Source organism: Dermacentor andersoni, chromosome 4 (genome assembly GCF_023375885.2).
Source record: "Dermacentor andersoni chromosome 4, qqDerAnde1_hic_scaffold, whole genome shotgun sequence".
NCBI lineage: Eukaryota > Metazoa > Arthropoda > Arachnida > Ixodida > Ixodidae > Dermacentor > Dermacentor andersoni.
The window spans coordinates 214,088,342-214,100,737 of NC_092817.1; the positions used below are offsets into that span (position 1 = coordinate 214,088,342).

At 44.7% G+C, this 12,396-nt stretch overlaps 1 protein-coding gene across 1 annotated transcript in view; it reads left to right on the forward strand.

The window, feature by feature from the left end:
• LOC126538462 (DNA mismatch repair protein Msh6-like) overlaps nt 1-12,396 on the forward strand; it is a 463,753-nt gene that overhangs the window by 232,272 nt on the left and 219,085 nt on the right. The window contains exon 16 of the mRNA XM_050185304.3: nt 410-479. Within this exon, the coding sequence (XP_050041261.2) occupies nt 410-479 (70 nt within the window). The remainder of the gene's footprint in view (nt 1-409; nt 480-12,396) is intronic.

Genomic DNA, 12,396 nt, shown 5'->3' on the forward strand with positions numbered 1-12,396 from the left:
CTTTTTTGACACTTTGGCAAATGGAGGCTCCTTGGATTGAGCACAACTCGCGTTCGCCATCTTAGCGACTTGGTGAGCATGGAAGCAGGGAATATTTATGAGTGGTTCGTGTAACCCTGAGCAGAGGTCTGCGGTACCCCTGGGTTAAACCACTTTTAAGAACCCATGCTTAAAATTCTATTGCTCGAAAGATTGCTCCAAAGCCAGTTTCGGCCGTCCCACCCCTATTGAAAGTCAGCACTCTATGTGCTGACGTTTGCTTGCTTGCTTGTCACTTCTCTTGCGCGTTCTTCAAGGATGGTTAGAAAGACTGCAATGCCAGATTCCCGAGTTTCCTGGTGGTGCTTGTTACCCCTATGGCAGCTGGTCTTGCTCTTTGATCAAACAGCTGTCTGTTTAATTTGTGCAGGTGACCCTACACACCTAACTCCGCAACAGGATGGCTGTCTTGCTCTGAAGGCATTGGGTGCCTGCATTTGGTGAGTCTATGTCCATCATACCGGCGGCATTTGTCGTGAGTGAAAGTTTGTGGCTGTAGTTCACCAGAAATGCCAATTTTCACTCTATTAAGGATAACTGAACATTTTATTAAAAAAGTACTTTTGTTATGTTGAGAGGTGTCTTCGCTCAACATCTTTTTCATGCTATTGTAAAAGCTGGAAGATAGGTCAACGTGGAACATTGGTTGAACCAAGGCTTTAAGGTGGATAAAATATTAAAAATGAAAAAAAAAGAATGATTCTGTGCAGGTTAAGTAGAAAAAAATATTTGTTCCATCATTAGGGCCATTCGTTTTCAGAGATTAAAACCGTGCATGAACTGTCTGTATACTTGTTGGGGGGCGGCTGCTACCCAGTGAAAACACTTTGTTTGTGGGACATCTAAATCATGTCCCAATGTCCATGCATCATTTCATTTTATTTCCTTGAAGACCCCATGAGCGGGTATAACATAAGAGGTTGAATCAGCTAAAAAACATGAACAATGTCACATGTACTGCAGCAGAACTGATAGTTGGGCGAGTGGGTGCGAATTCATAGTGAAATATTTAGTGCACACAATTGACAAGTACACAGTGAAAGGGACACACGAGCGCTTACTCACAACTGTCCGAAAATAAAACAGTTGTGAGTAAGCGCTCGTGTGTCCCCCGTGATGTCCCCCGCACGTGATGTCCCCTGCACGTGATGAAGTGTGTTCTTTTTTGGATGATACTGTGGGATGTCATGTCTGCCAAAGGACGAATCCCAACATAAAAACGTAACGATTCTTTATTCGACTAACGATGGCAGCGGACGGGCATACCAACGCTACGTTCGTCCCAGTAGCGGAAGGTAGAAAAGCGGTCTATCTCAGCCAGGCTGCCTGTTTTTATTGCCACCGTCGGTGACGCATACCTCAGGTGACGTGGTGGTCGCGCTATGTTTTTATTTATTTATTTATTTATTTATTTGAACATACTATCAGCCCTTTACAGGGCAAGATAGGAATGAGTACAATAACGTATTACATACTGTACACCAACAAACACTAAACACACAGCAGTGCATATGATCAGGTATACACAAACAATATTAAGAACAATTCGTGACACTTAGTACATCAGCTTGTAGTACTTAGTACAGCACTATAGGGTAACAAAAACTGAAATCACCAGCAAACTAAGAAGAGTAGTGTTGAAGTTGGGCCCGAAACTGCTCGCAGTCTCTCGCGCTTACCACTCTCTCCGGCAGTTCATTCCATTCTCTCGCAGTTTGCAAAAAGAAAGAATATTTAAAACAATCCTTAGAAAATCTACCTTCTTTCATGTACTTTGAATGTTTATTCCTTACTACCCGCGACGTTGTCTCGGTTATGTAGCGTTCCTTGTTTACCAGCACCATATGATTCATAATGCTGTAAAAGAGGCTCAGCCTTTTCTGTTTCCTTCGCATTTTAAGCAAAGGAAAGTTTGCCTTTTCATAAAGTGGTGACACCGAGTCTTGTCTTCGATATTTGGAAAAAATGAAGCGCAAGGCACGCCGTTGCACACCTTCTAATTTTAGTGCGTTCTTTTGGTCATAAGGATCCCATATTTCGCACGCATATTCCATTATAGGACGAACTAGCATTTTGTATACAATAAGCTTAGATTCTGCGGATGCTTGTTTGCAAGTCCGTCGAATAAATCCTAATCTTTGATTTGCCTTGCCTACTATATTGTCAATGTGGGTATTCCAACTCATATTTGCAGTCAAAGTTACGCCCATATACTTTTATTCGGTCACTCGTGTTAGTGGGGTACCCAATAGGGAGTAGTTGAACTGTAAAGGGGCGTGTTTGTGCGATATTGTCATGCATACAGTTTTATCCATGTTCAGTGACATTTGCCATTTTCTACACCATTCATGTATTTGATCTAAGTAAGAATTAAGTTTAAATTGGTCAGCTGCGGAGGTTACTTCAGTGAAAATAACGCAATCATCTGCAAATAATTTGACTTGAATCGATGGGTCTGCTATCAGGTCATTGATGAATATTAGGAATAGCAGGGGTCCCAGCACAGAGCCCTGCGGCACTCCGGAGACGACCTCACATATTGTGGACTGGCTTTCTTTAACACTAACGAACTGTCGGCGATTCATTAGAAAAGCTTCGATCCATTGGACGACTTTGCAGTTACCTAACACGAGTCTTAACTTCAATAATAATTTCGTGTGACTAACCGTATTGAATGCCTTTCTAAAGTCTAGATAAATGATATCTACTTGGCCTCTTCGATCTAGCACTTCACAGATGAAATGCACTGTTTCCACAAGTTGGGTCACTGTCGAGAGGCCGCTACGAAAACCATGCTGAGACTCACTGAAGAAATTTTTGCTCGTCAGAAATTCTCTGATGTGTTTGGAGACAACGTGTTCAAGAATCTTACATGGCGTTGACGTTAGTGCAATAGGTCTGTAGTTGGAAACACATTTAAGATCTCCGCGTTTTGGTATTGGGATTATCTTACTTAATTTCCCATCCTCAGGTAGGGCCCCCGACGACAATGATTTTTGAAAGATAACTAAGAGGTATTTGGCCATCCACTCCGCATACCTCTTTAAAAATGCATTAAAAATTTCGTCAGGTCCAGATGATTTACATTGGTTTAGATTGAGCAATAGTTTAAATATACCTCGCTCGGAAAGCTGGAGTTCGCCTAGAGGAAGGAAGCAACGAGAAACACGAAAGTCGTCTACTTCGCCATTGTCTGTAGTAAAGACACCGGAGAAGAAGCTGTTAAGCTCCTTTGCAATATCTTCTTCATTAGTAATAAAGCCTTGAGTCGTACACAACTCAGAGATTGCCTTTTTATCTTTTGAAAAGTGCCTCCAGAACTTCTGGGGTGAGTCTTTAAGGAACTTTGGCATTGTAGCATTAAAATACTTCTGTTTGGACTCTCTTATCTTATCCTTCAACTCTTTTTTGAGCGCAATAATCTGTTCTAACAGATCTAGATCGGGAACACGTTTGTACCTTGCTCTGCATCGTTGTATCCTCCTTTTCAAATGGATAATTTCGCGTGATATCCAGGGGTTATGCACACGTTTCTTTTTTACCCTCAAGGGCACAAACTGGGCTATGCATTTGTGTACAAGGGCTTTAAACCTTAGCCAAACTTTGTTTATATCCGTATTTTGTTGGAGACAAAGCTCCTTAAACCGTTCAAAAGATATGTCCAATTCGTCAAGTATAGCCGTATCATCGGCCATATTGTATTCCCTGTAAGTCGAAACACGTCTGGATATATTTCCATTTTGCTGCAACGTCAGTGTTAAGCCAACGACGAAATGATCGGAAATTCCAGAAAAAATCTCAACTTTGTGTGGCCGGAGGAACAACTTTTCACTCAGAAATATAAGGTCAAGGACAGATTTGCTGGCTTGCTGTACACGAGTGTATTCATTGACAACTTGGTGAAGACTGTGCGAAAAACACATTTCGATTAGTGCGGTGGCAGACTCGCATTCCCTACTTCCGGGCAACATGCTGTCCCACAATACTCCAGGAACATTAAAATCACCTGCTACAATAACATTCTTGTTTTGTACACGCAGGCAATGCATGAAATCATTCAGTCTCTCGATAGCTGCTGCACTTGTCCCAGGTGGGCAATACACTGCACCGATTACAACTTCGGTTACCCCCAAAAAAATTTTACACCAGGCTGTTTCTATATCTAGAGGATACTCAAATACTGTATACTGCAGTCTGCTATCAATGAAAATCGCCACACCCCCACCTCGGCTGCTACGGTCGTTCCTTATCACTTTGTACCCCGGCGGACAGATTTCGTGATCATAAACTTCAGAGTAGAGCCATGTTTCCGTCACTATCACTACATCCGGCTCGTGTTCGGTCAAAACATACTCCAGTTCAACGTTTTTGTTTAAGAGGCTACGGGCGTTAATATTGAGCAAATGAAGCCTGCGCGTCTGGTGACGTCAGTCAGATGCTATCGCTCTAGTTGCAGTTGCGTTCGGGTCTGTCTTTTGCTGATACATTACATAACGTTGCTTTTTCACGTCATCCCAAGCGTAAGTGGTGCCGTCAATCTTCATCTTGTCGTAAACAAGAATAACTTTGTGCCCGCCCTCTCTATCCCCCAAAGCACTGTCTAACATCTTTTGAATAGTCTTCATTAATAAAAATACCTGTCCCTTTCAGCTTCCGAGCACACCGAAGTACAGCCTGCCTTTCATCAAAATTACTAAGACGCAAGAATATTGGCCTTGTTTTGCCTGAAGAATAGTTTCCAATTCTGTGCATGCGTTCTACACTCGTAACAGGAACATTTAGCTTCTCTAGAAAAACTCTGCCAACTACTTCACCTTTCAATGACTCTGACGTTTCATTTTCTGTCTCGGAGAATCCCATTACGATGAGGTTATTGCTTCGACTGCGGTTTTCGAGAACTTCGAGTTTTTTCTGCATGCCATGCAAACACGTACGTAAGTTAGAAATTTCTATTTCTGATTGTTCTATTTTCTTAGTTAGCTCAGGAATACTAGACACAACAGTCTCAACCTTAGCAACTGTTGCCTTTAGGTCGGTCACATCAGTCTTCAACCCTTTAATTTCAGCCAGAATTTGTTCTAGTAACTGTCTTTCAGGACCCGGATTCGTTTCAACGTCACCACAACACATCAATTGCATCATAACATCCAAACATTCACTGAAAATTGCACAAATGGCTTGTGGGCTCGGCAGCACTAGCAAACCAGGACAGTCGTCTTTGAAACAAGCATAAGAGCGTTTGTCACCAACCTGTGTGAAGAACAAAACTGAGTTTGTCAGTCCTTTCATCGCGGTGCCGCCAAGCCCACTGTCGCCGCAGCGATAGTCCATCGTTGAAGAAACCGCCCCATTCGGTGATATCGATGACCTCAGTGCTTCCCACGATGCAGTCAATGCCCGGGTGCGCAGCAGTATGAAGTCGGTTGTTCCAGTGGAATACACAGAAGTGGTCCCACTGAAGAACTCGATTTTGGGAAGAAGTGTGAATTCATCCTCGGCTTGCGCTTGAACCGGACACGACAGCAACACCGCCTGTGTGAAGAACAAAACTGAGTTTGTCAGTCCTTTCATCGCGGTGCCGCCAAGCCAGCGTGCAGCGTGCCGCCAAGTCCAGAGTGCAGCTGTGTTGTGCTGGGCCAGATGATAAGAAGACGGAGGGTGCGCAGAAATATGTGCGGAGTGTGTCGCCACAATACTAACAGCTATATTGTGGCACTCACGGAAACCTGGCTTCATAAAGATGTAATGGACAATGAAATTTTCCCGAACGAAAATAGCTATAACATACACAGGTGTGATCGTTCCGTTAAGAGAGGTGGCGGTGTCCTTATAGCCATCAAGAAAGCGCTTGCTTCATAACACGTACATAGTGATTCTTCTCTGGAAATAGCGTGGGCCGCCTGTGCAACGGCATCGGTCAAGGTATTGGTTGGCGTCTGTTACCGATCGCCAGATTCTGATCTTTCCTTCATTCCTAAACGTCATGCCAGTATTACTTCTGCCATCCAAACATGCCCAGCTGAATTCATTTACCTGGTTGGTGACTTTAACTTCCCGCACATTGACTGGCAGAATTTGTCAACCTCATGTCGCAGTTCAGCGGAGCTTATCAACCTTACTTTAGACTTCAATTTTCTCAAGTCATAAATCAACTAACTCGCGGATTTGACGTTTTAGATCTTGTCTTCTGCAGTGCACCTGAAATGGTTGGCAAATTTCTGTACTTCGATGGTTTTAGTGACCACAAGCTTATTCGTTTAGAGCTTAATGTCCCATTAGCATTTCAAGGTACTACAACCAGGCAAATTTGTGATTATAATAGAGCCTATTATAAAGAAATTAATAATAGGCTTAATGAATTTTTCATTGAAACATTCTTGCCGTCATTTTCGGATTGATCTGTTGAACACAACTGGGTGCTTTTTAAGAACATGATGAATAATCTAGTACACAAATATCTTCCCTTGATTTCTATCTCAAATGACGGGCACTTTTCTTTATTCAGAGTCGCATTTGTGCTAGCAAGGCCCGACATAACAACCGCTAACCGTTCATCATGCTGGGCTTTTGTATCGTCCCACACTAAAATGTCATCCATGACATTGACAACACTTGGCAGGTTTAGGATTTCGGATTTTAGGATTTCATAGGATTTCAGACATTCTTTTCTGGAACTCCGGAGCGGATGTAATTCCAAATGGTAGCCTGGTAAAACAGTCAAGTTGTGGTAAGCTCTTCAGAGTTTTAGTTAGTCATATTTGATGGAACCTCGAGACGGCATCCAGCTTCGAAAACCATTTTGCACCTGCCAGAGAGCCTAAAGCTTAAAGCTGGCCTAAAGCTGGCCAGGCACACCAACCTCACGTGAGCGTAGCCAGCGCAGTAGGGGCACCATCCTCTGTTGTGCTGTGCGCGTTTCTCGTGGCCTATGGCGTCCATGCTGGCTCCCTGGCCCTGAAGTTCTGGTGACCTCTCAGTGTGGACACTTTCCGGTCGAAGGCTCTGCTGCTGCTGCTGCTGCTGCTGCCGCACGGTTTCCTCGCGGTGAGTCGTTTCCAGCCAGCGCCGTAGCCAAAGTAAGCTGCGGATCCATCTGCAGGGTCTCGAACAGTTGCGCATCATGGAAACCGACTCCAATCCTGTCGCGGATGAGTCGTTTCTTCATATCCCTGACGTCACAGCGGTCTTCCAGCACGTGAAGTGCGGTTGCGAACTGATCCAGCGATTCTTCTGGCCACGGCTGGCGTCCGTGAAAGCAGTGACTTTCATAAAAAATGTTCCGCTCCCTGATGAAATGACTATTGTCACGTGGTAGTGACGGTGAAGAAAGAAGCAATACGGTGGAATAAAAAACTAGCTTTTATTGGGCGAACCTGTGCCCACAAAAACAGGCTACACTTAAGCACAACGATAGCGGCGAACACAGTCGGCGATCGTCGAAAATCTGATCTGCGGGTCAAGCGCGTCGGCTTTTATACAGCAGTCATCGAATGTTCCAGACTAATCGTTGGGACCCGCATGCCTTCTACAAAGTTCTACACCATTCGTGTCAAGCGATGAAATCAGATAACACAAGGTTCGGCGACAACAGACAGCGGATAGAAGCATCGATAACTTTCCAGAAACTTCGGATACATGCAGGCGCGTCCCGCGCTGTGCGATAACATTTGTTAGGCGGCCAAACGTGGTCGCCCGATAAGGATAAGTACACGTGTCACTATTGAATTTCTGCTTGACAGCATCAAAACTCTTTGCTTCTTCGTCGGTCAGCCCAAATGTAGCATAGACTTCACAGGCTTGGCATCCCACTGTGTACAGTAGTGTGCATAGCTGGGCCTCCCCCGAGTGTTCATTGAGAGCTGTAGCGAATCGGTAACACATTCGCAGGATTTATGCACGATGTAATCGTCACATTTGCAGGATCTAGGCTCACTGCAACGTGAGCAATCGTAGTCGACCTGCACTTCTCATGTGGCCTACCCAGTTTGAGATAATCGAGGACCACATCATGACAAACTTTCACATATGAGCTGTGGTAGTTAAATTTCTTCTGATCGAGCAGAAACACAGTAGAACCCGGTTATATCAAACTTGCAAAAGAACGCCAATCAGTTCGCAGGTTGCAGTGGTGGCGTAGAGGTAGAACACACGCCTCGCGTGCAAGAGGTCCGTGGTTCGAATCCTAGTGCCGCGCAATCTTTCACCGGATTAAAAAAAAATTTTTTAAAATCCACATGTCGATAAAATTGCATAAACAGGCCTGGAGTGTGGCCTGATCTCGATGACCAGAACCGGTAACGCACTCCTTCACCAGAGCAGGATTGGCCACCCTGGTGCAGTACTTGGTCACAACCTCCTATATGAACACAACAATCAAACCCCGGCCCTCAGTCCCCAGCAGCTGCGAAGCAACTGACCACGGAGGCGGTCAGACCTGCGACGCTGCAGAGTGTGCTAAGAATCCCTGGCTCCGGACAGGCCGCCATTGGAACATGAACCTGGCAACGTTTAACGCTAGAACGTTATCTAGTGAGGCGAGTCTAGCAGTGCTATTGGAGGAATTACAGGGCAGTAAATGGGATATAATAGGGCTCAGTGAAGTAAGAAGGCCAAACGAAGCATATACAGTGCTAAAAGGCGGGCACGTCCTATGCTACCGGGGCTTAGCGGAGAGACGAGAACTAGGAGTCAGATTCCTGATTAATAAGAATATAGCTGGTAACATACAGGAATTCTATAGCATTAACGAGAGGGTGGCAGGTCTTGTTGTGAAACTTAATAACAGGTACAAAATAAAGGTTGTACAGGTCTACGCCCCTACATCCACTCATGATGACAAGGAAGCCTAAAGCTTCTATGAAGACGTGGAATCCGCGATGGGTAGAGTGAAAACAAAATGCACTATACTGATGGGCGATTTCAATGTCAAGGTAGGCAAGAAGCAGGCTGGAGACAAGGCAGTGGGGGAATATGGCATAGGCACTAGGAATAACAGGGGAGATTTATTAGTAAAGTTTGCGGAACAGAATAATATGCAGATAATGCATACCTTCTTCCGCAAGCGAGATAGCCGAAAGTGGGCATGGAGGAGCCCGAACGGCGAGACTAGAAATGAAATAGACCTCATACTCTGCGCTAACCCTGGCATCATACAAGATGTGGACGTGCTCAGCAAGGTGCGCTGCAGTGACCATAGGATGGTAAGAACTCGAATTAGCCTAGACCTGAGGAGGGAACGGAAGCAGCTAGTACATAAGAAGTCGATCAATGAGTTAGCGGTAAGAGGGAAAATAGAGGAATTCCAGATCAAGCTACAGAACCGGTATTCGGCTTTAACTCAGGAAGAGGACCTTAGTGTTGAAGCAATGAACGACAATCTTGTGGGCATCACCAAGGAGTGTGCAATAGAAGTTGGTGGTAACTCCTATCGCAGGAGACGAAATATCTGATCAAGAGACACCAATGTATGAAAGCCTCTAACCCTACAGCTAGAATAGAACTGGCAGAACTTTCCAAGTTAATCAACAAGCGTAAGACAACTGACATAAGGAAGTATAATATGGATAGAATTGAACATGCTCTCAGCAATGCAGGAAGCTTAAAAACAGTGAAGAAGAAATTAGGAATAGGCAAGAATCAGAGGTATGCGTTAATAGACAAAGCCGGCAATATCATTACGAATATGGATGAGGTAGTTAAAGTGGCTGAGGAGTTCTATAGAGATTTATACAGTACCAGTGGCACCCACGATGATAATGGAAGAGGGAATAGTCTAGAGGAATTTGAAATCCCTCAAGTAATGCCGGAAGAAGTAAAGAAAGCCTTGGGAGCTATCCAAAGGGGGAAGGCAGCTGGAGAGGATCAAGTAACAGCAGATTTGTTGAAGGATGGTGGGCAGATTGTTCTAGAAAAACTAGCCGCCCTGTAAACGCAATGCCTCATGACTTCGAGCGTACCTTAATCTTGGACGAACGCTAACATAATCCTAATCCATAAGAAAGGCGACGCCAAGGACTTGAAAAATTAGAGGCCGATCAGCTTACTGTGCGTTGCCTACAAAGTATTTACTAAGGTAATCGCAAAGAGAATCAGGAACACCTTAGGCAGGATTCCGTAAAGGCTACTCTACAATAGACCATATTGACACTATCAATCAGGTGATAGAGAAATGTGCGGAATGTAACCAACCCTTATATATGGCTTTCATTGATTACGAGAAAGAGTTTGATTCTGTCGAAACCTAAGCAGTCATAGAGGCATTACGGAATCAGGGTGTAGACGAGCCGTATGTAAAAATACTGAAAGATATCTATAGCGGCTCCACAGCCACCGTAGTGCTCCATAAAGAAAGCAACAAAATCCCAATAAAGAAAGGCGTCAGGCAGGGAGATACGATCTCTCCAATGCTATTCACATCGTGTTTGCAGGAGGTATTCAGAGACCTGGATTGGGAAGAATTGGGGATAAACGTTAATGGAGAATACCTTAGTAACTTGAAATTCGCTGATGATATTGCCTTTGCAATGCATGCTCACTGACCTGGAGAGGCAAAGCAGAAGGGTGATTCTAAAAATTAATCAGCAGAAAACTAAAGTTATGTTTAACAGTCTCGGAAGAGAACAGCAGTTTACGATAGGTAACGAGGCACTGGAAGTGGAAAGGGAATACATCTACTTGGGACAGGTAGGGACCACGAATCCGGGTCATGACACTGGAAGAATAAGAATGGGCTGGGGTGTGTTTGGCAGGCATTCTCAGATCATGAACAGCAGGTTGCCATTATCCCTCAAAAAAAAAAGTGTACAACAGCTGTGTCTTACCGGTACTCATGTATGGGGCAGAAACCTGGAGGCTTACGAAAAGGGTTCTACTTAAATTGAGGGTGACGCAACAAGCTATGGAAAGAAGAATGATGGGTGTAACGTTAAGGGATAAGGAAAGAGCAGATTGGGTGAGGGAGCAAACGCGAGTTAAGGACATCTTAGTTGAAATCAAGAAAAAGAAATGGCCATGGGCAGGACATGTAATGAGGTGGGAAGATAACTTGTGGTCCTTAAGGGTTACGGACTGGATTCCAAGGGAGGGGAAGCGTAGCAGGGGGCGGCAGAAAGTTAAATGGGCGGATGAGATTAAGAAGTTTGCAGGGATAACATGGCCACAATTGGTACATGACCGGAGTAGTTGGAGAAATATGGGAGAGGCCTTTGCCCTACAGTGGGCATAACCCCCAGTGGGCGTAACCCTGCCAGTTGCTAGGGTTACCCTAGCAACTAGCAAGCACGCACTCTGCTCTTCTGTGACTTGTCTGATCCAAACGCATTCCCCTGTATAGTCTCCGGGAGAAACACAGGACAGATGAGTAACATCCATGTTGTCGGCGGAATCGCGAAGTTGCTGGCACATTTTCCCGTTCACCATGACCTCCTGCATATATGGCTCGAGCAGCCTCAGATTTTCATCTGACTGGCTAATGCTAGCAAATGCGATTTGCTCCTTGCAATTTGATGGAATATGGTTTTCCTTGTTGCAACGGAAGGAGATAATTGATCTCCAGGCCTCAAACGCGCACTCTACGTCTGCCTTAGCTTTAGTGGCCCCAGCCGACTGGGCTGTCTCTGCTAGCCCTTCCCTTGCCACCTCAGCCTTAGTCGATACTCCCTTGCTGAACTCGTCGCTCGTGGATGATTTCTTATTCGGTAAAACTGGGTTGCGAGGGGAAAGTCACTTTACAGAATAGTCTTTTTTTTTTCTAGCCTGTTTTCCTGAATCGGCTTTTCTTGGAAGTTTTGGCACATGCAATATTCCTCCGCAAGCTGCGCTATCTTCTCTAGGTCTACCTCCGGGAGCCTGTCCTGCAGCCAAAGTCTAACGTCTTCTATAAGAACACGGTAAAACTGCTCCAGTGCTATGCATTCAAGCACCTTGTCATGGTTACCATACGCTTCTGTACTTTTGAGCCACTCTTTTAAGTTAGACTTTAACTCGTACGCGAACTCAGTGTGCGACTCGCTGCCCCTTTTTGCTGGTCTTTTGCCTGTCAAAAGACCCCTTTTGCTTGCATAATTCTCAGGCACTAGTTCAGTATTTGAGAAAGGAAAATCCTGCTGATTGTACAGCTTTTAGTATGGATATCGAAGACCTGTATTATTCCTTGCCGCATGACGGTTTGCTAAATTCCGTAAATGAGTGCATTAAAGAACAAGCGCAAGAGCTTTTATTCACAGATGCAGTGTTTCCACGGGAGCTTTTCTAGAAATTCTTTCAATATACCTGAAGTCGACGCTGATTGGGTGGAGAGATGCCGTTTTTCTGCAGAAATCAGGCACTTGTATTGGCTCAAAGGTTGCCCCTATCTTT